Here is a 27,307-nt window from a genome sequence, read left to right on the forward strand (position 1 = left end):
GTGACCCCATGGACCAGAGCACCCCAGGCACTCCTGTCTTCCACTGCCTCCCGCAGTTTGGTCAAACTCATGCTGGTAGCTTCAAGAACACTGTCCAACCATCTCGTCCTCTGTTGTCCCCTTCTCCTTGTGCCCTCCATCTTTCCCAACATCAGGGTCTTTTCCAGGGAGTCTTCTCTTCTCATGAGGTGGCCAAAGTATTGGAGCCTCGGCTTCACAATCTGTCCTTCCAGTGAGCACTCAGGGCTGATTTCCTTCAGAATGGATAGGTTTGATCATCTTGCCATCCATGGGACTCTCAAGAGTCTCCTCCAGCACCAGAATTCAAAAGCATCAATTCTTCAGCGATCAGCCTTCTTTATGGTCCAGCTCTCACTTCCATACATCACTACTGGGAAAACCATAGCTTTTACTATACGGACCTTTGTTGGCAAGGTGATGTCTCTACTTTTTAAGATGCTGTCTAGGGTTTCCAAATAGTCTTTAGTAAAAGAAATGGATACAGGAACAGTGTGCCACGTGACTATGATCTAACGTTCTTGTTTACGTTCTCCTTCCATTCTTCAGGACTGGCTTCTAGAATGCAGGTGGTTTGCTACTTAGTCTTCATTCTCTCTCTCTTTAGCTCCTGCAGCTCTTGCTCAAGCACAGCCATGCGCCTCTCGAGTGATCTTACTGTATAAAAAAACCCAAAGGCGTATGAAATGGCAGCTGACCTGATGTGCATTTGTAAACCACAATCCTATGCTTTAGGGCTGCTAACTTACCTGCGGCATGGATAGTGTGTAAGAAATCTAAAAGGTCTCTGCTGCTAATGCCATCACTTGTTGCAGGCATGGGGTTGCTCTGGCTTCCGGGAGCAGTGGGAAAGTCTGTGCTATGCTGCACGGTGACAGTTGATACATCTACAATGCAAAAACATGAAAATGGATGAAAATGCCGGTGCCTGTGCTCCTCTTACAAGGGATGCCAAATCTGGCATTGAGCTTGGAAATATGGCCATCCTGTGTTGCTTGCTTTATTTGGCACTCTTTGCATGCCGAAGACTGTGTCCATGGTTTGACTTCATAGAATCATAGAATCATAGAGTTGGAAGAGACCACAAGGGCCATCGAGTCCAACCCCCTGCCAAGCAGGAAACACCATCAGAGCACTCCTGACATATGGTTGTCAAGCCTCTGCTTAAAGACCTCCAAAGAAGGAGACTCCACCACACTCCTTGGCAGCAAATTCCACTGTCGAACAGCTCTTACTGTCAAGAAGTTCTTCCTAATGTTTAGGTGGAATCTTCTTTTTTGTAGTTTGGAACCATTGCTCCGTGTCCGCTTCTCTGGAGCAGCAGAAAACAACTTTACTCTGAGCAGTGAGTGTGCCGTTAAAGCAAACACACAGAGATGGCCCCTTTGTTGCAAGCTGGTACTGATGCCAGTGTGCGCCAGTCAAGCATTCTGGAACCCAATGCCACATACAAAGCAAATGGCTTCTATGAATCAGTCATTAAGCACCATTGGTGAGTGAAATAAAGTCAAGTAGCTGAAAGGACGTCTTTGTTATGTTTTACATGGGTTGAAGCTTCTCACTTCCTCAAGTGGAAAGGGGCAGCTGCTGCCACAGCTTCATTGTTGCAGAGAAAACGGGGGGATGGTGGTGGCATTTGTCTTTTGTTGCAGATACACATACTCAACATAGAAGACACACACCTAGACTGAGTAATGGTAAGGTAAGGTAAAGGAGCCCTGGACAGTTAGGTCTAGTCAAAGGCGACTATGGAGTTACGGCACTCATCTCGCTTTCAGGCCGAGGGAGCCAGCATTTGTCTACAACCAGCTTTCCGGGTCATGTGGGCAGCATGACTAAACCACTTCTGGCGCAACGGAACACCGTGACGGAAACCAGAGTGCACAGAAACACTGTTTACCTTCCCACTGCAGCAATACCAATTCATCTACTTGCACTATTGTGCTTTCGAACTGCTAGGTTGGCAGGAGCTGGGACAGAGCAACAGGAACTCACCCCGTCGCAGGGATTTGAACCGCTGACCTTCCGATCGGCAAGCCCAAGAGGCTCAGTGGTTTAGACCACAGCGCCACCCGCATCCCTGCAGTGTTGCTTTGGCAAAACAGAATGCAGCATGCATCTTCATTTAATTTCCCCAAAGGCAAAATATTCAAGTAAGAGCATACTAACCAACACAGCGCGGGGGCAGTTGCCACTTGCCATCCTCGCATGATATGTTCTGTGGCCCTTGAAGCACAAAAAGCTTCTCACACAGGAAATTTATCTGTTCACCACTCTCGTAGGTTCTCGGCTCAGCTACATCAATGGCATTAGAAATCTGGGGTGGAGGCGGGCAGAGGTCTACAACAACAACAACAACATATCAAACATATGCTATTATTATTGTATTTATTTTATTGCTTTTTCCTTCAAGGAGCTCCCAGTGGTGGACATGGTTCTTCCCCACCTCATTATATCGCCACAACAACTCTGTGATGTAGGTTAGTATCCGACTCTCGAACTGCTATACCGCAATGTCTCTACTAAAGATTCAGAATAAATTATAAATTAGTAAAATCGTTTTGTGTCATCGGCATGAATGGGTTCACATTTATAACTATAATTGAGGCAAGGAAGAAGGGCTACCCCTATGCTATTCATATAATCAGTTATCAGAAATCAATATATTCATATATGCTCACACATAATCAAGGCTTACAGTATTTGAAAATCCATTTTGAATCAAAGGGAAGCTGTGCCTTAGCTAACTGCATATTGCTTGAAACAGCAAAGTTTAGAACCGACCTTTCCCCTACTACATCTGTGAATCCTGGACATGGGGAAGACGTGAATCAGAGATTCTGGTACAAAATCCCCTCAGATACAGGCTAAATTAATCCACAGAACAGGAAGAGCAAAACCACAAAAACTCCAAACTCCCTGTCCTGTCATAACCAGGGGAGAGGTTAGACAGAGTGTCACTGCAAGCATCGGAAAGCAGAACTTGAACTCGGTGTTTGACCAGTGCTTGACCAGGTGCTGGAAGCATGGCAAGAAGCTTGCTAATTGGTTATTCCTTGCTGACAATATCGTGACTGTCTCATGATTGTCTCATGATCTATGATTTGCTGTGATCTACTCAGGTATAAAGACCTCTGGATTTCTCTCAATCGGGGTCCCAGTTCCTTTTGGAAGAGATTCCAAACTGGGTCCTTATTGCCTGGCAATAAACTTCACCTTCATTTTCTCCATTTGCTGAGTCTGCCTGATCCTGCCTGAGTCTGCCTGATCACTAGGTGCAAAAGCACCTAGTGAGTTCCTGCTCACGTTCACTTGCATCATAATTAGTTAATTGCACTGGCCACAATCCAAGAAATCATTCTATGGATTCCTGTATGCACTGGAGAACTTATTATGCCTTTTCCCGTGAGTTCCCCATGTTGCCTGACCAATCCTCTCAAAGCTCAATGTACCATAAGGGCATCTGATGCAGTGCAATGAACTCCTGATGGAATGCATTTCCTCATTTTATTTATTATGGAAATTATATTGTGCATATCAGTTTAGGGTTACCTCACAACCAAATGAAACTCTTTTTGAAAGAATAAAATAAATACAGAAACAGCAGGGCTGTTGCACCTAGAACACTGGTTCCAAACAGCCTGGACCAGTTCCAACCAGTCTGAACTGGTTCCAAGCGCCTTGGACCTGTTCCAACTAGTCGGGAGTTGTTCCAACCGGCTTCAACCTGTTCCAACCGGTTTGGACAGGTTCAAACCGGCTTGAACTAGTTCCAACCAGCTTGGGCCTGTTCCAACAGGTATGAAACAGTACGAAGCAGTCTGGGCTGGTTCCAACAAGCCTGAATCTGTTTTTAACTGGCTTGAGCTGGTTCCAACTAGTTTGAACAGGTTCAAACCTGTCTGAACCAGTTCAAACAGGTCTGGGCCAGTTGGAACCGGCCTGGACCTGTTACAACTGGTCTGGGCTGGTTCCAACCAGTTTCAACCAGTTAAAATTGGCTTGGACTGGTTCAAACTGGAGTGGAACAGTTCCAACTGGCTTGGACCTGTTCCAACCGGTCTGAGCTGGTTTCAACTGGCCTGGGCTGGTTTCAACCGGTCTGGGCTGGTTCCAACTGGCCTAGACCTGCTCCAACTGACCTGGACAAGGTCCAACTGGCTTGGACCTGAGCCAGTTTCAACTGGTCTGGGCAGGTTCCAACCGGTTTGGACTGGTTCAAACCGGCTTGGACTAGTTCCAACCAGCTTGGACCTGTCCGAACTGGTATGAAATGGTTCCAAGTGGTCTGGGCTGGTTCCAACAGGCCTGAACCAGTTTTAACCGGCTTGTACCAGTTCTAATCGGTCTGAACTGGCTCCAACTGTCCTTGGTCCGGTTCAAACAGGCTTGGACTAGTTCCAACCAGTCTGAACCTGTTCCAAACAGCCTGAACTGGCTCCAACCGTCCTTGGTCTGGTTGAAACAGGCTTTGACTGGTTCAAACCGGCTTGGACTAGTTCCAACCACTTTGAACCGGTTCCAACTGCCTTGAACCAGTTCCAACCAGTCTGAACCAGTTCCAACCAGCTTGGACTGGTTCAAACCGGCTTGAACCGGTTCCAACCAGCCTGAATCAGTTCCAACTAGTCTGAACCGGTTCCAACTGACATACACCAGTTCAAACCAGCTGGAACCGTTTCAAACCAGCTTGGACCGGTTCTAACCGGTCTGACCTGGCTCCAACTGGCTTGGACTAGTTCCAACCAGTCTGAACCAGTTCAAACCAGTCTGAACTGGATCAAACTGTCTTGAACCGGTTCCAACCAGTCTGAATCGGTTCTAACCAGTCTGAACTGGTTTAGACTGGCTTGGACCGTTTCAAACTGGCTTGGACCAGTTCCAACCAGTCTGAACCGGTTCTGACCACCTTGAACCAGTTCCAACTAGTCTGAACCGGTTCCAACTGGCTTAAACCAGTTCAAACAGGTTTGGACCGGTTCCAACCGCTCTGAACTGGTTCCAACTGGCTTGAACCGGTTCCTACCAGTTTGAACTGGTTCAAACTGGCCTAGACCAGTTCAAAACAGCTTGGACCAGTTCTAACCGGTCTGAACTGGCTCCAACCATCCTTGGCCCAGTTCAGACAATCTTGGACTAGTTCCAACCAGTCTGAACCGATTCCAACAAGTCAGAACCTGTTCTGACCGGCTTGAACCAGTTCGACCGCTCTGAACTGGTTCCAACCAGTCTGAACTGGTCCCAGGCACCTTGGACCTGTTCCAACTAGTCAGGAGTTGTTCCAACCGGCTTCAACCTGTTCCAACTGGTTTGGACAGGTTCAAACCGGCTTGAACCGGTACCTACTAGTCTGAACCGGTTCCAACCAGCTTAAACCAGTTCAAACAGGTTTGGACTAGTTCCAACCAGTCTGAACCGGTTGCAACCAGCTTGAACCGGTTCCAACTGGCTTGAACCGGTTCCAACCGGCTTGAACCGATACCAACTAGTCTGAACTGGTTCCAACCGACTTGGACTGGCTCTAACTGGCTTGGACTAGTTCCAACCAGTCTGAACCTGTTGCAAGCGGCTTGAACCGCTTCAAACTGGCTTGGACAGGTTCTAACAGGTCTGAACCGGTTCCAACCGACTTGGACTGGTTCAAACCGGCTTGGACTAGTTCCAACCAGTGTGAACTGGTTGCAAGCGGCTTGAACCGGTTCAAACCAGCTTGGACAGGTTCTAACAGGTCTGAACCAGTTCCAACCGACTTGGACCGGCTCAAACTGCCTTGGACTAGTTCCAACCAGCCTGAACCGGTTCCAACCAGCCTGAACCGGTTCCAACTGGCTTGAACAGGTTCCAACCAGCTTGCACTGGTTCTAACCGGTCTGCACTGGCTCCAACCAGCTTGGTCCGGTTTCAAACCGGCTTGGATTAGTTCCAACCAGTCTGAACCAGTTCCAACCAGCCTTTACCGGTACCAACTGGCTTGGTCTGGTTCCAACCAGCCTGAACCGGTTCCAACCAGCCTTAACCCGTTCCGACCGGCTTGAACCGGTTCCAACTAGTCTGAACCGGTTCCAACCGGCTTAAACCAGTACAAACAGGTTTGGACCGGTTCCAACCACTCTGAACTGGTTCCAACAGGCTTGAACCGGTTCCAACTGGCTTGAACTGGTTCAAACTGGTTTCGACCGGTTCCAACCGCTCTGAACTAGATCCAACCGGTTTGAACCGGTTCCAACTGGCTTGGACTGGTTCAAACCAGTCTGATCTGGTTCCAACCAGCTTGAACCGGTTCCAACCGGCTTGGACGGGTTCAAACAGGCTTGGACCGGTTCAAACTGGCTTGTACTAGTTCCAACCAGTCTGAACCGGTTCCAACCAGACTGACCCGGTTCCAACCGGCTTGAACCAGTTCCAATCAGCCTGAACCGGTTCCAACTGGCTTGAACAGGTTCCAACCAGCTTGCACTGATTTTAACCAGTCTGAACTGGCTCCAACCAGCTTGGATTAGTTCCAACCAGTCTGAACCAGTTCCAACCTGCCTTTACCGGTTCCAACCAGCTTGGACTGGTTCCAACCAGCCTGAACCGGTTCCAACTGGCTTGAACCGGTTCGGACCGGCTTGAACCAGTACCTACTAGTCTTAACCGGTTCCAACCGACTTGGACTGGTTTTAACAGGTCTGAACCGGTTCCAACCGACTTGGACCGGTTCAAACCGGCTTGGATTAGTTCCAACCAGTCTGAACCGGTTGCAACCAGCTTGAACCGGTTCAAACTGGCTTGGACAGGTTCTAACAGGTCTGAACCAGTTCCAACCGACTTGGACCGGCTCAAACTGCCTTGGACTAGTTCCAACCAGTCTGAACCAGTTCCAACCAGACGGAACCGGTTCCAACCAGCTGGAACCGGTTCCAACCAGCCTGAACCGGTTCCAACTGGCTTGAACAGGTTCCAACCAGCTTGCACTGGTTCTAACCGGTCTGAACTGGCTCCAACCAGCTTGGTCTGGTTCAAACCGGCTTGGATTAGTTCCAACCAGTCTGAACCAGTTCCAACCAGCCTTTACCGGTTCCAACCAGCCTGAACCGGTTCCAACCAGCCTTAACCCGTTCCGACCGGCTTGAACCGGTTCCAACTAGTCTGAACCGGTTCCAACCGGCTTAAACTAGTACAAACAGGTTTGGACCGGTTCCAACCGCTCTGAACTGGTTCCAACAGGCTTGGACGGGTTCAAACCGGCTTGGACCGGTTCAAACTGGCTTGGACTAGTTCCAACAAGTTTGAACCGATTCCAACAAGTCAGAACCTGTTCTGACTGGCTTGAACTGGTTCCAACTGGCTTGAACCGGTTCCTACCAGTTTGAACTGGTTCTAACCGGCCTAGACCAGTTCAAAACAGCTTGGACCAGTTCTAACTGGTCTGAGCTGGCTCCAACCGTCCTTGGCCCGGTTCAGACAGGCTTGGACTAGTTCCAACCATTCTGAACCGATTCCAACATGTCAGAACCTGTTCTGACTGGCTAGAACCGGTTCCAACTAGTCTGAACCGGTTCCAACCAGCTTAAACCATTACAAACAGGTTTGGACCGGTTCCAACCGGCTTGGACCGGTTCGAACTGGCTTGGACAGGTTCTAACAGGTCTGAACCGGTTCCAACCAACTTGGACCGGTTCAAACCGGCTTGGATTAGTTCCAACCAGCCTGAACCAGTTCCAACCAGCCTTTACCGGTTCCAACCGGCTTGGACCGGTTCCAACCAGCCTGAACCGGTTCCAACTGACTTGAACCGGTTTCAACTAGTCTGAACCAGTTCCAACCGGCTTAAACCAGTTCAAACAGGTTTGGACTGGTTCCAACCGCTCTGAACTGGTTCCAACCAGCTTGAACCGGTTCCTACCAGTTTGAACTGGTTCTAACTGGCCTAGACCGGTTCAAAACAGCTTGGACCAGTTCTAACCGGTCTGAACTGGCTCCAACCGTCCTTGGCCCCGGTTCAGACAGGCTTGGACTAGTTCCAACCATTCTGAACCGATTCCAACAAGTCAGAACCGGTTCTGACTGGCTTGAACCGGTTCCAACTAGTCTGAACCGGTTCCAACCGGCTTAAACCAGTACAAACAGGTTTGGACCGGTTCAAACCAGTCTGAACTGGTTCCAACCGGCTTGAACCGGTTCCAACCAGTCTGAACCGGTTCCAACCGGCTTGGACCGGTTCAAACTGGCTTGGACTAGTTTCAACCAGTCTGAACCGGTTGCAACTGGCTTGAACCGGTTCAAACCGGCTTGGACAGGTTCTAACAGGGCTGAACCGGTTCCAACCGACTTGGACCGGCTCGAACTGGCTTGGACTAGTTCCAACCAGTCTGAACCGGTTCCAACCAGACCGAACCGGTTCCAACTGGCTTGAACCGGTTCCAACCAGCCTGAACCGGTTCCAGCTGGCTTGAACAGGTTCCAACCAGCTTGCATCGGTTCTAACTGGTCTGAACTGGCTCCAACCAGCTTGGTCCGGTTCAAACTGGCTTGGATTAGTTCCAACCAGTCTGAACCGGTTCCAACCCGCCTTTACTGGTTCCAACCATCTTGGACCTGTTCCAACTAGCCTGAACCGGTTCCAACTGGCTTGAACCGGTTCCGACCGGCTTGAACTGGTACCAACTAGTCTGAACCAGTTCCAACCGGCTTAAACCAGTTCAAACAGGTTTGGACCAGTTCCAACCGCTCTGAACTGGTTCCAACTGGCTTGAATCGGTTCCTACCAGTTTGAACTGGTTCAAACTGGCCTAGACCGGTTCAAAACAGCTTGGACCAGTTCTAACCGGTCTGAACTGGCTCCAGCCATCCTTGGCCCAGTTCAGACAGTCTTGGACTAGTTCCAACAAGTCTCAACCTATTCCAACAAGTCTGAACCTGTTCCGACTGGCTTAAACCGGTTCCAACTAGTCTGAAATGGTTCCAAACAGCTTAAACCAGTTCAAACTGGTTTGGAACGGTTCCACCACTTTGAACCGGTTCCTACCGTCCTTGGACCGGTTCCAACTAGCTTGAACCAGTTCCAACCAGTCTGAACTGGTTCCAACCGGCTTAAACTGGTTCAAACTGGTTTGGACCAGTTCCAACCATTCTGAATTGCTCCCAACCAGCTTGAACCAGTTCTAACCAGTCTGAACTGCTTCAAACTGGCTTGGACCGGTTCAAACCAGTCTGAACTGGTTCCAACCAGCTTGAACCGGTTCCAACCAGTCTGAACCGGTTCCAACCGGCTTGGACCAGTTCAAACCGGATTGGACCGGTTCCAACCGGTCTGAACTGGTTTCAACTGGTTCGAACCGGTTCCAACCAGTCTGAATTGATTCCAACCGGCTTGGACCAGTTCAAACTGGCTTGGACTAGTTCCAACCAGTCTGAACCGGTTCCAACCGGCTTGAACTGGTTCCAACCAGTCTGAACCAGTTCCAACCGGCTTTGACCAGTTCAAACCGGATTGGACCGGTTCAAACCAGTCTGAACTGGTTCCAACCAGTCTGAATCGGTTCCAACCAGTCTGAATAGGCTCCAACCTGCTTGAACCAATTCCAACCATTCTGAACCGGATCCAACCAGATTGAACCGGTCCCAACCATTCTGAACCGGTTCCAACCGGCTTCGACCGGTTCAATCTGGCTTGGACCAGTTGTAACCGGCTTGAACCGGTTCCAACTGGTCTGAACCGGGTCCAACTGTCTTGCACCGGTTCAAACTGTCTTGGACTGGTTCTAACCAGTCTGAAGTGGTTCCAACCTTCTTGGACCGGTTCAATCCGGCTTGGACTAGTTCCAACTAGTCTGAACTGGTCAACTCAGAGAAGGGCTGTTAGACCGGAAGCCATTATTCAAGTTGCTGGGTTCTATAACCCCTCTCTGTAATACTGAAATAAAAAAGGAGGGGAAGAAACTTTTCCTTGTCTTTATGCTTCCCTGGGCAGCCAGCCAGGAGCTGCTGACAGCATCTTTTTTTTTTTTTTTGAATAATATTTATTAAAGTTTTCCAATTAATTACAAATTAATAAAACATCCAATTTCAAATCTTTTTCCAATTACATCCTTTCAGGACTTCCCCTTCCCTCCCCCCCTTGTATTCCAAATCTCTCAAATGATCTCAACAAGTTCTTCTCCTCAATTCAGACTTGTTATCCTTAACCCAATTTTTTTTTTTTTAAAAAAACATTATTTTCCATTCCCCTAAAATCGGCTTATTCCCACCACGAGTTCCCCACTTTAGAATACCATGTAGATGTATATAGCCTAAATAAAACATAGTTTACGCCCTTTGGATTCCACATTTCCCACCCCCCCCTTTTCCCGGTTGCGTTCCCAATGTTCCTCAATGTCCGATATTTCCACGTCTCTCTAAGTCATAGTCCTTTGCCAGTCCTCTTTAATTTCGAATGTCCAATCATGGAAGGATTCTGTCTCAAAGAAAGGCCCATTTTTTCCATCCAGATTTTTATATCCAGGAGTGAAAAACTCCAAATTATAATCCTTAAGCTTGTCAAATCTGGATGTCCCAAACGTCCCCACTTTTGACTTGGTCCAATTCTTGTTATTTTGTTGTTCTTATTGATCACACTCCTCTTTCTATTTCTTTCTGTCCCTGTTTTCCTGCACAAATGTCCTAATTCCAAAAGTTAGTTCCTTTACAGAGGCTTGTTATTCAGAAACAAAACATTACGTCAAGTTCCTTTCATTCCACAACAGATGATTCCATTGTCTTCTTCGGTGTAGTGGCCTCTGTAGTCATAATAATGTTCCATTTCTGCAGTTTCCCAGGAGATAAACAGTTCTGTTCCAATTTCCAGCTAAAACCACTTGTAATATCCCTCGGCTCCTCTAGGTGGATTGCAAAAACTGAGTTCTCTTCCAGATCGCGTCCATTAGCCCTAGTAACTTTATAATCCTTATTTAAAACAATTTGTATCCAATTTATAACAAATATAACCAGCAAAGTCCTTGTAACATAGTCTCTATCTTATTTTCCGCTTTGACAGCTCTTTGACAGCTGTCAAAACTTGCCTTTCTCCTCTCCAAACTCCGTCATCGATCGCTCCCGGGGTTCCAGGGGGGGTTGTTTTTAAGTCCGAATTCTACTTTCCTCCTCCAGCTCAATCTCATATTCTTCACTCGTGAGGTTAAAAACTTGCCAAAATGATGTTACTCCGATCTTAGTTATCAGATCCTTTGCTTTGACCCTTCTACAATGGAGGGGGTGGCTGACTTCCTTTTTTGCGCCTCCCCCGCTCGCGCCGAATTTTTTAAAGTTTTTGTCCCTCTTTTTAGTCCAAGTTCCAATTACTTACGGGTTGTTCTTTTAGGTCCGAATTTTCAAAGGAAAAAGCCAGCGCTCTCCGCCGAATGGCATGCGGCTTCGCATGGCAGGGATAGCAGAGGACTCAAAACACCACGCTTCTCCCCGGCACCCGATCCGTAGCCTTTAAAAAGGCTCCTTCACGAGTCGGGAGGGCGCTAACGATGTCAGCCGAGTCTCCATGTCCACGGCCCCCGTGGCCGTGGTTTTTAAGGGTCCCCGCATCGCCGGTGCGGTAGGACCCAGCCCCTGCCGTGCAGGCTCCCTCCGGAGCTCGGAGGGAGTCCGCCATTCGGCGATGGCGCCGACCCGGAAGCATCTTGACCCCTAACATCTTCCTCATCTCGTCCCTCTCCATCCTTTTTAAGAAACAGCAGTCTAGAGGCTACTAGTCACACAGTTCAAGCCTCACCAGGAGAACCACTTCTGACCCCAAATTAAGAAAGAATAAAAATAATCTATGCTGTGGCTTCACTTGGTGGTGGTTTGTTTTTACAGCTGCTTTTGAGCCTCTGCTGTCGAGTTTTGTCTCGGCTTTACGAAAGAAGCACGACCGACCTACAAATGCATTTGCAAACTGTTATTTTTCAGTATTTCCCCTCTTGAGTAGGGGCAGGAGAAGTGAACTGGTGGAAATCTCACTCCCCTCAAAAGGAAACAAAATTCAAAATGGAAATACCTCCATTCTGAGGATGCAACATGCCCCAATGTATATTGTATTTGCATTTTGCCTTCAGTTTTTTACTACCAGCTATGTCAGTTACCTAAGTTAAGAAAGCAACAGAAAAAAGAACATACCTTTGCATTCCGGTTTGGGTAACCATTCTCCCTCAACACATTTCGCTTCACGAAGCCTGGAATCACAGATGTAGCTGAGGACATCATTGTTGTCATACTGACTTTTCAGAGGAACAGCTGATGCAAAAGTTGCATTCTTAGGCATATTTGGACGTGCACATTTTGTTGAAAAATCTAATAATTCAAATATTGTTCAAGTGAGGTGGCTTAATAGCTAAGGCATACACATTTGTATGAATTAATAAGCCTGAAAATGTTACTGGATAAGTTCTCAAACTATATATATAATTTATGGAAATTAATCTTTGCGGCAAAGAGATAAAAAATATTCTCAATTTTACAGACAGGAAACTGAGGCTGAGATGCAATGACTTGCTCAAGGCTACATAGAGTGTGCTTGGAGGAGCATCATGTTGTTACTCTTCCATAGTCACAAAAATAAAATAAAATCCCATAATAAGTGCACTCACATATTGGGCCACTTTGTTGTGAAGGTTATTTTGCTTTAGTTGACCAACAAAAAATAATAATGTATGGGCTTCTTAGATATTGCGTGGATTTATGACAACCAAGACCAAGATGAGATGAATTTAGTAATTTGGGACATCCCTAAACAAGGATGAGTTTTGGACACTTCATAATAGTGCAACCCCATAGATACTAGGGTGAGAATCACAGCTTAGTAAACTATGAGCTCTGCTTACCTGCACATCTAGGTAATTCCCAAAGTCCATGAAGACACCTGGCTAAGCTGGTCTGAACGATGACGAAGTTTTCTTCACATTCATATTCCACATCTTCACCGTGAATATATTCTTCTCTGAGTGTTCCAGCTGCATGCCCATTTGGAATACTGGGTGGTGGACCACATTTCTTTTCCTCTACTGCAAAAGGCATAAAGGAATGTGAAAGAAAATACTCCAGATTGTGTTTAGATCCTGATCGGAAGGCAACTTTATTAATTGAAATAAGATCTTACTTAGTGTGGCAAATCCATTGTTCTCAGAAGTCAAGGGCAGCTCTCTGTTCCTAACTCATATTCCAGGCACTAAGCGTTCACTGGCAGTGTCAGGGAAAAGGGTCAGTATATAAACTTTCAGGGTTCACCTTTCAATAGTTTTCATTGGAAATTAATTTGTCGCATGCCATTGCAACTACTTAATGTGGTGCAAGAAATATCTGGTTGTTTTAAACACGGTTGATACGTTTATGTTAGTGTTATTGAAGCTGGGGAAAGGAACTTGTACATAACATTTAAGATAACTTCAGAGCAGAGAAATCAGAAGAGAATATTTAAGATGTTCTCTTCCACTTTCTTGGATACAGGAATCATTGGACTACATAGAATCATGGAAAATGTTTACACACACAGAGTACACTGTGTACACACTTATTTTATACGGATTGCAACCATGGCTTACCTGTACAAGAAGGTACAGGTGTCCATTTTCCATCAACACACTCTATTATCTTTGATCCAGTCATCACAAATTTGATGTTACATTCATATTCCACTTGGTCACCATGGTGGTATTCTTCAAGAAGATCATCAACAATACTGCCATTCCTAATGTTGGCTGGTGCCTTACAGTGCTTGACTTGTTCTAGAAGTAAGCAAACATAATTCCTCACCTAATAAGGTTCGCACAACACTATTCACAGGTGACACAGATGGCACTGTGATCTAAACCACTAATAGGAAAGGTCAGCGGTTTGAATCCCCATGGCGGAGTGAGCTCCCGTTGCTCTGTCCCAGCTCCTGCCAACCTAGCAGTTCGAAAGCACACAGTGCAAGTAGATAAATAGGTACCACTGCAGCGGGAAGGTAAATGGCATTTCTGTGTGCTCTGGCTTCCATCATAGTGTTGCACCAGTGGTTTAGTCCTGCTGGCCACATGACCTGGAAAGCTGTATGTGGACAAACACCAGCTCCCTCAGCCTGAAAGTGAGATGAGCTCCGCAACCCCATAGTCGCCTATGACTGGACTTAACCATCTGGGTGTCCTCTACAGACAGGTATTTACACTAACAACAATAACAACAACAGATTTATTAGTCACTTGTTACCAAGATCTCCAGATAGGTAAAGGTAAAGGGACCCCTGACCATTAGGTCCAGTCATGACCGACTCTGGGGTTGTGGTGCTCATCTCGCTTTATTGGCCGAGGGAGCCGGCGTACAGCTTCTAGGTCATGTGGCCAGCATGACTAAGCCACTTCTGGTGAACCAGAACAGCACACGGAAACGCCGTTTACCTTCCCGCCAGAGCGGTACCTATTTATCTACTTGCACTCTAACATGCTTTCAAACTGTTAGGTTGGCAGGAGCAGGGACCGAGTAACGGGAGCTCACCCCGTTGCAGGGATTCGAACCGCCGACCTTCTGATCGGCAAGCCCTAGGCTCTGTGGTTTAACCCACAGCGCCACCCGCATCCCAAGATCTCCAGATGGCTTACATCTAAAATTGAATTACAGCCTAATGCCCAGTTTTCACAACTATTCCAGACACTGCAGCTGCTCAGTTCCCTGAGTTTCAGCTAGGAGGGATCAGACAGTTGGGAGGAAAGGACCCAGCACCAAGCTATGGGTTCTAATCTCGTCATTTTCATGAGCCTACCCATTCATTGGCATCAACTGGAGAGTTTCTTCTTCACACACCACAATAAATTATTGTTATTATTATTTATTTATCATAATTAATTTATACTTATACGGCTTAACTGGTAAGGTGGCTTCAAAGTGGTTTGCAACTATAAAACCAATTATAAAATAGTACAAATTAAAATACACAAGAAAACAAATCTATCAAAACATGGAGGTAAACGGCCACAACGAAAACACTGTTGTCATCTGCCCTAGGATGAGCACTTTGCCTCCTCTCTGACTAACAAAGAACATAGGACAATGGTGCCTGACCAAATAAGGTAAGCATATACACTTCAGGTTACAGACGCTTCAGGTTACAGACTCCGCTAACCCAGAAATAGTAACTCAGGTTAAGAACTTGGCTTCAGGATGAGAACAGAAATCGTGCTCTGGCGGCGTGGCAGCAGTGGGAGGCCCCATTAGCTAAAGTGGTACCTCAGGTTAAGAACAGTTTCAGGTTAAGAACGGACCTCAGGAACGAATTAAGTACTTAACCTGAGGTACCACTGTACTTATAAGAACACAAAGCACATTTGTGACGGAACCTCCTTTAATAGTCTATGGAGAAATAGGTACCTTTACAGCGGGGAGGCAGTGGAGACCAGCCAAAGGGATAACACTGGGCAGAAGCAGGACCAACTATTGTGAATCCTTCATGACAGAAAAATTGCAAAACATCGTTGGGTTGATACTGGTCTTTTCTTGGCTGAATATCCCCATGTTCCAACAGGAGACCTTCACATATTGCTGGACGAAATGTTGAGGAAAAGAGATTACTATAACTAAACATAGCTATTATTATTTTTAGCATCTTACTATTTTACTATGTTAGCTTGAAACTAATATACTGGAGAGAGACTTGGAGCTGGTTATACACTCGGAAACTGAGGTACCACTGTATTGTGTCATTTGAAATGGAAAGAGATGTTTTATGAAAGAAAAGAAGGTGTCAACATCAAATTATTAGAATGGTTTTGCTAGAGCAAATCCATCACTCTGTCTTGAAGACTGGCCATCCAGTTTTTGCTGAGGTGCTTTTCAGTTGGTGCTCAGGCAGTGCTGTCTATCCACTCTGCATATAAAATCGCTGATCAAGAGCATTAGGTGCAATTCATCAACAATAATGTCAGCACATTTATTGATTTACACAGTGTGACCAGATGTGGTCATGTTGTCTTTACACACAACCCAACCTCCCCTTTTTAAACACTGCTGCCCAGGTTGGCTCCTACATTGTAATATAGTGTGGGAAGAGAAGGATTAAATTTAACCCCACCCCACCCCCCAATATAGGGATGCAAATCACAGCTTTTACATTTAAACCCATAAGGTTTCTAAGGAGAAAAGCTTTACTGGCCTCCCCATAAACTACAAATAACAAGGACACGCTGGCTAAGAAGACAGCAAACAGGAGACAGGATAACAACCCTTGGAAACCCTATAGACTGGTGGGCTGGGAAGTTTCAGTGCTTGATTGCACCAGCTATGAGACTGCAAAGCCCCTTTTTTTTCTGAACCTCGGGAGTTTCCTGGATTTTGACCTTAGTTTCCTAGAGCCTTAAAAACCATCCTTCTGCCACTTGTGTTGCAACTATTCTTGTATTAATTCAAAAGGCCTTTAGCAACTTGGGCCCAGGATAGCTCAAGAACTGCCTGATTCATTCTAGCAACTTGGGCCCAGGATAGCTTAAGAACTGCCTGATTCATTCTATGTTTGCCCAATCACGGAGGTCTTCTATAGATTCACTGGTTGTGGTCCCCCATGGCTCAGATTCCACCACAGGACCAGTGTGTGCAGTTTTGTGGGCATACTTTTATGGAACTCCCAGTTGAGGTCAGAGAGGGTTGACCTAAATGTTGGATCGTGGACCTCTACTGAAGACTTGACCTACTGAAGACTTTTACTTCATTGGGCATTTTAACTGAATATGGATTTTATAGTTTTAACTCTCTTTTCTTTACCTTTACTCTTTTGAGTTACTTGGGCTTAGGGATGTTTATAATTAAGCAGTATATAAATTGTACTCTGGAGCTGGGCCCAAGACAAAGGGCAACCAACTACAGTGGTACCTCGGGTTACATACGCTTCAGCTTACAGACTCCGCTAACCCAAAAATAGTACCTCAGGTTAAGAACTTTGCTTCAGGATGAGAACAGAAATCGCGTGGCGGCAGCGCGGCAGCAGCAGGAGTCCCCATTAGCTAAAGTGGTGCTTCAGGTTAAGAACAGTTTCAGGTTAAGAATGGACCTCCGGAACGAATTAAGTATGTAACCAGAGGCACCACTGTACACTTTTCTACACTTCCTTCTCTGGGCTAGTGGTAGCCGCAACAAAAATGTCAGGAGGGATAGAGAGATTCTAAAGCAGGCATAGGCAAACTCAGCCCTCCAGATGTTTTGGGACTACAATTCCCATCATGCCTGATCACTGGTCCTGTTAGCTAGGGATCATGGGTGTTGTAGGCCAAAAAAACATCTGGAGGGCCGAGTTTTCCTATGCCTGTTCTAAAGAGCTGCAAGTTCTCCCAAGTCCAGCTCAATCCACCACAAGCGTGGTGCATACCCAGAGTGCTAGTGGTTGTTTTACCCTGTGAAGAGGATATAGAAGGGGTGGCTGCTGCAAATGCCTCCTTTCCTCTGCCATGCATGGGATTTGTAAACATGCACAGGGTAAGCTTTAAGAAGTCAAAGAAAACCATGTAACCTGCTGTTTACAGCAGAACAGTTCCTCGGGTTCTATATTCTATATTCTCAGATAAGATGCCGCGAATAACACTCACTTTTCGTGTCGCAACGTGGAGCAGGTGACCAGCCATTTTTTGTGCAAGTGGCTGTTCCTTCTGGATTTGGAGTATCATCGCCTTCATCACAAGAAAATGAAATTTCTTCACCCTCTCTGAAGGTCTGCTGATTTAGGAAAATGAATCTACCATGTGCAAAGGGTATTGAAGGGTCACATTGCTCTAGAGGCAAAAAGAGTAGTTAAGACAGCTTTGTCAGTGATGGGCCCCTGTCTCTAGAATGCTTTCCCCAAGGAAGCTTGTCTGGTGCCCACACGGATAATTTTTCTAGGCTACTACAGTGTGGTGCCTTTCTGGGGTTTACACCAAAGGGGGTGGGATGAAGAAGGAGGGATAGTACCCAAAATACAGGATGGGTAGTTTTGCCAATCCATCCCAGCAAAAGTTTTGATTATATTTTAAGGATCACTATTCAACCCCCAAAACAATTACAGGGGCAAGGGTTCACAATTCCTACATGATAGCTGGTTCTTAGTTCTCCCACCTTCCTAGCATTTACAGTTTTTTTCCATTACAATTTAAAAAAAAAACAAAACACCCAGTGGTTTTGGTGTTGTAAGTAGTAACAGAACCCTGACCAATCAGATTTTTCCTGGAGGAAGAATGGTTGCAGTGGCAGAACCCCCTGTAACCCATTATGCATGCACACTATTCCTAGCATGCACACAAAGCCAGAAATGCTACAAGTCAGTCAGTTGCTAGTTGCTAAAGAAAAACTCAGAAAACATACGTTATTGACCAGTACAGTCATACCTTTTGTTACGTTTGCTTCAGGTTAAATCCTTTCAGGTTGCGTCCTGTGGCGACCCGGAAGTAACAGAATGGGTTACTTCCGGGTTTCTCTGCTTGCGCATGTGCAGACGCTCAAAATGACGTCACGCACATGTGCAGAAGTGGCGAATCGTGACCCGTGCACGCGCAGACCCGGGTTGCGTTCTGCTCAGGTTGCGAACGGGGCTCCAGAACGGATCCCGTTCGCAACCAGAGGTACCACTGTAATTTTATTAATCTCACGTCATACCAGCTTTTAAAATACTTGTACCTGGTGCAACCCCATCTCATGTGGAGGTATGCACCAACCATGCCACACCCTCTCCAAAACATACAAGAAAGATTAAGTTTTATCAGGGATAACTTCCTTGGTGTCAATTACTATCTATAGATGCAATATTTTCAGTAACAGCTCTCTAGCAATGATGGATGTTGTTTTACATGGTGTCTTTAATCACAGAGCACAATAAAAGATCACTGGAAACACAATTAAAGATCGAAGTTGTGTCTGTAGCATCCGACTGTGCTTTATATATTCTTACCAGTCTCACAAGGCCTCTACAGTTAATTTTTCTGTTAGACTTATATTTCTATTTCTGAGCCAAGAGGAGAATGCAATAAACATCTACTTACTGAGGCATTTCGGTTCTGGATTCCATCCAAATTTGGTGCATGTAATTCTAGGCCATTCTTCTTTATTTGGGGTCAGGAACCCAGAATGGCAACTGTAGGAAATCACTTGTCCAATGCTGCTTGGAAAATAGTTGTTTTTAGAGTGTTCATACTTGCTAGCTAGGAATCCATTCTCTATTCGGACATAGGCACAGTTCTTTGCTTTGGAAAAGATAAAATAAAAATGTAAGCCCAAAAAACCAAACCAGAATGTTCCACTCACTGCAAAGGGCAAAGGCTCAGATTCAGTCCCTGTGCCCATGTAGAAAGCACACCCAGACAAAAACAAAGGGTTGCTAAGCGTTCGACTGCAGCATCTTGAAAAGCTGCTCTGTGCTTTCTCTGGCCTTCAGGAGGAGCTTTTCAGGGATATGGGGGCAGCAGTTGCTGCGAGAACAAAAGAGAGGGATGGGCAGGAGAAAACTGTGAGGAGACACCTGGTAAAAACTCAAGCAATTCTGCAGTACTTTGAGTCTCAGTCAAGATCTGTAGAGGTCCACTTACCTTCACAACGAGGGACCTCATTGCTCCATCCATCTGCACGACAATCACGGAAGTCTGTAGGACTGAGCATCTGAAACCTGCAAGTTTTTTTAAAAAAATGAAACCGAAACATTTAAAAACCAAATAATTACATGACAGGAGCAGCTTTGGAATAACGTTGAAGACTGAGACTCAAACAAATACTTCTAGAATAGCAGGATTATTTTCTAGCCCCCCCCCCCAAGATGGCATGAGCGTTCACCGCAGGTTAGCTCAAATTCAAACTGAATGGATTCAGGAGAGCTGGTCACTAAAGCGAGGTGAGTATTCAAATCCTCAGTTCCCCCACACTGGCTGAATGTTGAAAACTGAGTATCAGGGAGAGGAAGCCCCAACTCCTTCCAATATACAATCACATTCCTTCCTTGCTCACCTTGTTCTTAAGGCTAGGAGTTTTTGCAGAAAGAAGAGAAGAAGAAGAGTTTGGATTTGATACCCCACCTTTCACTCCCCTTCAGGAGTCTCAAAGCGGCTAACTTTCTCCTTTCCCTTCCTCCCCCACAACAAACACTCTGCGAGGTGAGTGGGGCTGAGAGACTTCAGAGAAGTGTGACTGGCCCAAGGTCACCCAGCAGCTGCAGGTGGAGGAGTGGAGACGCGAACCCGGTTCCCCAGATTAGAGACTACCGCTCTTAACCACTACACCACACTGGCTCCATCCATCTGCAAATAGGGTAGAAGAGATTTCTCTCTCTCCTCATCCCTTTGGTCATTATAACCAGATTAGCACCACAATATGACTAGACCCTGGGGACTGCAGGAGCCCTCGAACAAAACCTCCTCCCCAGTATCCATCACAGGCAGGATTACCAAGTCTTAAGAGGAGGGAAGGTGGACAAGCAGGTCAGAATTTGTCTGAGCACTGGGAGCTGGCAGAAGTTTGCTTAGCATTGGTTCGAGGGCAACATAAATGGCAGAGGGGACACCTTCTGATCCCTCATAACATACAGTGGTACCTTGGGTTAAGTACTTAATTCATTCCAGAGGTCCGTTCTAAAGCTGAAGCTGTTCTTAACCTAAAGCATCACTTTAGCTAATGGGGCCTCCAGCTGCCGCCGTGCCGCTGGAGCACGATTTCTGTTCTCATCCTGAAGCAAAGTTCTTAACCTGAGGTACTATTTCTGGGTTAGTGGAGTCTGTAACCTGAAGCGTATGTAACCTGAAGTGTATGTAACCCGAGGTACCACTGTATGCACTTGGGTACTTGCATTATATACATTATATGCATTATATATCTTCACATATAAAGGACCCCTGGACGGTTAAATCCAGTCAAAGGTGACTATGGGGTTTCGGTGCTCATCTCACTTTCAGGCCGAGAGAGCCGGTGTTTGTCCACAGTCAATTATCTGGGTCATGTGGCCAGCATAACTAAACCGCTTCTGGCGCAATGGAACATGGTGATGGAAACCAGGAAACACTGTTTACCTTCCCGCCACAGTGATACCTATTTATCTACTTGCATTGTTGTGCTTTCGAACTGCTAGGTTGGCAGGAGTTAGGAAAGAGCAACAGGAGCTCACCCCATTGTGAGGATTCGAACTGCTGACTTTCTGATCAGCAAGCCCAAGAGGCTCAGTTGTTTAGACCACAATGCCACCCACATCCCTTTATATATGCGCATATATATATATATATATATATATATATATAACAGCTGTCCTAAAGATACTACCATGACTAAATATCTGAAGAGAAGAGGGGCAGGGGATATTTACCCTTCATTGCACCAACAGAGGAGATATTTACCCTTCATTGCACCGATACACGACACGAGCACCAAAGACAAATTCGTCTCCATTAACAAGTTCTAAAGAACCAAATTTGATATCTCCAGGATGTCCACAAGGCCTTTCTGGAAATTAAGGAAATAAAGTGTAAAGCAAGATAACTCTTACGGCTATAACAATGTGCTTGAAAATGATGCTATGTTGTGAGAAATGTATGAAGGCTGCTAAGAAGATCAACCTCGAATCTCCTCTTCCTTTCTTTCCAGTAACATGAAGTAAAGGAAGTCACGTGACATCACCATGCTCAGTCTTTCCCCATCCTTGCTCTGATTTACTGGGTGCCTCTTATAGACAGATTTGTGGGGAAAGTCTTAACATGATGCTGTCATATCAAATGCCTTCTTTTATAAAGCTTAATGAGGGAGATGATGTTGTTCGTAGTGATAGCTGTAGTGATGAAGAGATGCTTAGAGCATCTCCCAGCCCCTTTCCAGCCCCACTGCTGCATAACATCCCTGAAGTATCTCCTACCTGGTATTTTATGTCTCCAGCTCTTTTTTCAAGTCAAAGCAACAAACAAGGGGGGGGGGGGAATGGGAGGGAATTGGTTAAGTCAATGGACCCTGGACAAGTGTGCCTCCAGCTGATCCTTTGCAAGTTTTGCAGAGCTCTCCAGCCCTCTTTACCAGAAGGGACGTGGGTGGCACTGTGGGTTAAACCACAGAGCCTAGGACTTGCCGATCAGAAGGTTGGTGGTTTGAATCCCCGTGACGGGGTGAGCTCCTGTTGCTCTGTCCCTGCTCCGGCCCATCTAGCAGTTTGAAAGGACCTCAAAGTGCAAGTAGATAAATAGGTACCGCTCTGGCGGGAAGGTAAACGGCATTTCCGTGTGCTGCTCTGGTTCGCCAGAAGTGGCTTAGTCATGCTGGCCACATGACCTGGAAGCTGTACGCCGGCTCCCTCGGCCAGTAAAGCAAGATGAGCGTCGCAACCCCAGAGTCGGTCACGACTGGACCTAATGGTCAGGGGTCCCTTTACCTCTGCATATCCACAAGACTAGGGCACATTCTTGTCTTTACCAACTCTGGTGGTCTTAGACCTCCAATCATATGAAACTCAAAGCAAACAGAAAAAGGGTTAGTGGCTACAAAGTGAAATGCAACTTTGTATTGCCTTGTTGTTGCTGCTTTTTTTAATAAAATGGGCCATCCCAAGGCTTATCACAAGGAGAAAAAAATAAACTGTTCAAATATTTCAATAGCTTGTGAATTCTATAAAGTTATGTTTCTACTTACTTCTGCATTGCACATGTGGTGTGGATTGTACCCATTTCCCATTGTTACACTGCAATTTTATGCGCCCAAATTTTATATACCCAGGCTGGCAATTGTAAATTACTTCATCGCCGTGCGAATAGGATTTTTTGTCTGATATGTCTGCAAGTTCTTCGTGGTCTCTTATTGGTGGTGGTCGGCAGTCTTCAATTAAAATAGCATCAGTAAAATCAGCAATAGATGGCACCCTTTGACCTGTAAATTTTAAAGAATCTGAAGGAAGTGAAAAAGAACTGAGTTGGAATTATGCAATAAAAATGTTGGCCTCATAACTTTAATCTCCCTTCATTGCACCACAACTCAGATACTTAAGCAGATAGTAGGTCTCTAGCTATTTTTGGACTACAACTCCCAACATCCTTAGTTAGTGGTACCAGTCAGGGGTGATGGGAATTGTAGTTCAAAAACAGCTCGAGACACAACTTTGGGAAACCCTGCCTAATGCAATGGAGGGGGGGGGATGCAGTTTCAATCTGATTTCTACCTAGAGATGTAAAATTTCTGGAAATTTTGAAGCCATGAGGGAAAAAAGTCTGTGTCCCCCCCCCCCGGTTTTTTTCTGGAAAAAATGGAAATTTTGGAAAAATTGAAAAAAAAGTTGAGTGTGGAGTAGTTTTACAAATTGCGTGGAACACAGTGTAGAACAGGGGTAGATAACCTAAGGCCCATGGGCCCCAAGCGGCCCACGGGGGTTGTTTAACCGGCCCCCGAGCCGCCCCCGAACTGAGCCACACACACTGCACTAAAGCAGTGCAGTGCAGCACGGGGACTCGTTTCCGCGGCGCTGAAAATCATGTCTGCGCAGATGTAGGTGCCAAAACCCGCGTCTGCGCAGTTGCAAATGTCAGAAATAGTGGGTGGGTGCCATCAAGTGAGCCTGCAATCAGGCCCACAGAGGGGGCTCCGCAGCAGTGAACCTTGCTGACCCCTGATGTAGATAAAAGTATTATGCTTGCAATAAAACATGTAACCACCCCCTGTCCTTCAAAAGCAACAAAAAAAGCAAGAAAACATCAACATAAAAAATAATCAGATTTGCCCCTTAGCACCAACAGCAAATAAAATTAAGGTCCACTTCAATATTTAAGCTCCATAGAAGGTCTACCCTTTGAGTAGTGCTTTAAAAAGAGATAGAAGACACAACATATACATGTCTATCTCATTTTCTGAACTACAGTGGTACCTCAGGTTAAGTACTTAATTCGTTCCGAAGGTCCGTTCTTAACCTGAAACTGTTCTTAACCTGAAGCACCACTTTAGCTAATGGGGCCTCCTGCTGCCACCACACGATTTCTGTTCTTATCCTGAAGCAAAGTTCTTAACCCGAGGTACCATTTCTGGGTTAGCGGAGTCTGTAACCTGAAGCGTATGTAATCTGAAGCGTATGTGACCCGAAGTACCACTGTACTGCTATCGTTTTCCATTTCTTCTTGCTCTTCCTCTTTGTCATTTTTCTCATGGACTTCTAAAAAACAGCTTTGGAAAAAAACAGGGGGAAACCTGTTTCCCCCCAATTTTTCTGTCCCCCCCCCCGGCCTTTCCATATCTACTTGAGGATGGCCAGGGCAAAGCACAAGGCAATTTTTTTGCATGCCAGGCCGAGAAGTAAGCAACATCCAGTTACTGAATAGTATATTGCACTAAGGCTGAAACTTTGTTTGAAAGGAAAAGGAGTGTTTGTGTGTGTGTTTAATTGAATTTGTTATTATATATTATAAACCGCATGATGGTAAGAGAGCTTTCTAAACAGTTTACAAAAACATACAACAGAATATTAAAATGATTGATAAAACACAGTTAAAAGCAGGCATTTAAGAGTATTCAATAGATCAGCCTTTCTCAGCCTGTGGGTCCCCAGATGTTGTTGAACTACAACTCCCATCACCCCTAGCTAGCAAGGCCAGAGCTCAGGGATGATGGGAGTTGTAGTCCAACAACATCTGGGGACCCACAGGTTGAGAACCGCTGCAATCGATGATTAAAGTCAGCAGTGGTTAAAAGGAAGTAAATTGCATGCAGCTTCTACGTGTTCAGATGGCCTGGCCCTAATGAAAATGTTTTGAGCAATTGCTGGAAAGATTACAGTGCGAGCAGCTGCCTGGTGTCAATTGGCAGGGAGCTCCAAAGTGTGGGTGCTGGAAGGCCTGGAAAAAAATGGAAAAATTGGGGGGAGGGAACAGGTTTTTTCAGGTTTTTCCCAAAGCCTTTTTTTTCCCTAGGAAAAATTTTGGGGGAAAAATAGTGTGTGGAATATTCAGACTATATCCAATTTTTTTTTTCAATTTTTCCGGGAAAAATGGCTTCAGAAAAAACCGGGGGGAAACCTGTCCCTCCACCCATTTTTTTCAGTTTTTTTTCCCAGGCCTTCCCATTTCTCTTCCTACCTGAAGTTCTAGTTCTACCATGCTGGTGAAATTAACTTGTTTTTTTTAAGTGTTGGTTCCACACTAATGCCACAATTCTATGCACATTTTCCGAGGACTAAGTCCTGCTGGGGCTTTCTGGGTGGATATGTATAGGATTGTGTTATAGGTTAGTAGTATTTTAGTTAATAATGACTTAGGTTAGTAAAGGATTTAAGTTGTTAGGGACTTAAATTAATAACCTCTATTTTTTCACACTGATTTCATTGGGCCCCAAGTACAATTGAGTTAGATCCAACCCATAAGGAATCTGGCAACACCCAAATTCCCTGGTAAAAAAAATTGTCAGCTACCTACACAACTTACCATTTTGGGAAGGACAAGATGTCAGAAGAAGAAATGGAATAATAAAGACCAGCCAGCTCTTCATATTATTTCAGGAAGCTTGCAATGCTCCGTACCACAAAATCTTCACTTTCAGCTGTCAACATATTCCAATGATCTGCAAATATCTTCCGAACCTCCAATTATTTTCTTTAGCCCTTTGCCATGTTTTTAAAATGCTTTTTGTTTTTGATAGACCAATCTGAAAAGAGCAAGAATTAGGGGAATGTGCAAGGTACTTTTTAACCCAAACTCAGTTTATTTACACATGACCTGTGAGTTCTCTGATGCAATCCTGGCAGCAACAAAATATTTTTCTGTCCTTGGTTTCAACAATTATTTTATTTTGCTCTGTTATCATAGTTTATTTCATGCTGCTTTGTTTGTTTGCTTGTTTGTTTTTGTCTCACAGCCCAACCTGTCAAGAGGAAGAATTACAGAAATGCCCAACACAGTTGAATTTTTAAGACAATTAAGATTATTTGCAAAAGGTCTGTGAGTGTTGCAATTCTGACAGTAAACCAAAAGGGTAAAGTCCACTTATTAGTTGTTGACCAGAATTATTCTGCCGGCCTTGTTCTTGCACCTCTAAGAGCAGCTTGCTGTGAAGAAATCAGAGTATGAAAATGCTTGGGGGGCGGTATAGGGAATTGACATTAACTATGACCATATGTTTAATAGCAGCATTGCATATGTAACAAGAGAAGATTGGGAGGTGGTGAGTTGGGGCAGCACCTTCCCATTTCATATCGGGTGATGGAACAGGATGGCACTGTCCTTGCCCGTCCCTCAAAAATGCCATCTAAGAAGAGGAAAAGAATTCCTACAGCAGGGTGCTTTTCCCTCCGCCCCTTCTTGAATGTACACTCTGTAAAATGGAAGACACTGCAGTATGAGGAGATCAGTCTTACAGCACAAAGTCAACCCAAGTGGAGGTGATGATCTTCTTGTCATTGCCCCAGTCCCATCCTTGAAACTACAGTCTGTAAAGAGGAAAGAAGGAGACACTCTAGGCAGAACAGGAGAGAACTGCCTTCTACTGAGCTCATTCACAGGGCCGTCTTAAGCATATGTGGTGCCGGGGTGCAAATATCCACCCAGTGCCCCTAGGTTGCCCAGAATTGTCAACCTTTTTTTAGGGGCAGGGACCCCAAAGTTGTTGACTTTTTAAAAGGAAATAGTTGTTTACCTTTAGAACCTTTAAAATGGTTGTGGGATGCAGGGACTCACAGCGCCAACCAAAAGGGGTGCCAGCGCCCCACTCACAGTGGCATACAAAGGGGGGGGGTGTAGGTTCCATGCTGGGGGGACAAAATGTTGGGCGGCACAGTTGCCGCACTCTCCGCCCACTGCCTCCCCCCCCCCACGGTGGTTAACTGTTTCAGCTGCGCGCGCAGCACCCGGAGTGCTGTGTAATGTTGTGGGCACTGTGCAACGCATCCTGTTGTGTGCACCAAGCTGCGGGTTCCTTTGCTGGCTTTTCCGCTGTTGGCACATGCTCCCAAGGCCACCCAAAGTGAGGTGCCAGTGCAGAATGATGGGGAATGCAAGCGGCATCGGAGGCAACATCTCCGGACACCATCACATGTAGAAATGAAAAAGTAAATGCAACCAAGAGGTGAGCCAAACCATTTGGAAGCATTGCAGGCTGACAGAAGAGTGAACAGATCTGAGGGAATAACCCTTTCTGTTCTCTCCACAGATCTTACAAACCCACAGTCTTACATAGCCTTCAGCAACAGCATCTGTTTCCCCCCCCCCCCAAATGCTATTTTTCTAGAAAAAAGAGGTGCCGGAACTCACCATGAACACCACCCTTGTTCTCTTAGAATGGCAATGGTGCCCACCTGAGAGGTGCCAGAACTAAGTTCCTGTGAGTTTCCTCGAAAGCAGTCCTGGTTCCCACACCATCT

General features: G+C 45.7%; 1 protein-coding gene across 2 annotated transcripts; it reads right to left on the reverse strand.

The window, feature by feature from the left end:
• Nucleotides 1-472: 472 nt before the first annotated feature.
• On the reverse strand, nt 473-25,625 carry LOC309343822 (complement factor H-related protein 5-like). Of its 2 annotated transcripts, XM_081865901.1 has the most exons (13): nt 25,377-25,625; nt 22,609-22,842; nt 21,333-21,438; nt 19,545-19,621; nt 19,002-19,202; nt 17,577-17,759; nt 15,373-15,543; nt 13,572-13,754; nt 12,855-13,034; nt 12,151-12,324; nt 2,188-2,358; nt 768-905; nt 473-675 (listed from the first exon to the last, which is right to left on the reverse strand). In XM_081865901.1, the coding sequence occupies exons 1-13, from the start codon at nt 25,438-25,440 to the stop codon at nt 596-598; spliced, it is 1,962 nt and encodes a 653-aa protein (XP_081722027.1). In that variant the 5' UTR covers nt 25,441-25,625; the 3' UTR covers nt 473-595. The 2 variants fall into 2 exon arrangements, with proteins under 2 accessions (XP_081722027.1, XP_081722028.1); XM_081865902.1 differs by lacking the exons at nt 22,609-22,842; nt 25,377-25,625 and having other exon boundaries at nt 21,302-21,376.
• Nucleotides 25,626-27,307: the final 1,682 nt, after the last annotated feature.

This window comes from Podarcis erhardii (genome assembly GCF_964252035.2).
Source record: "Podarcis erhardii genome assembly, chromosome: 6".
NCBI classification, from domain to species: domain Eukaryota; kingdom Metazoa; phylum Chordata; class Lepidosauria; order Squamata; family Lacertidae; genus Podarcis; species Podarcis erhardii.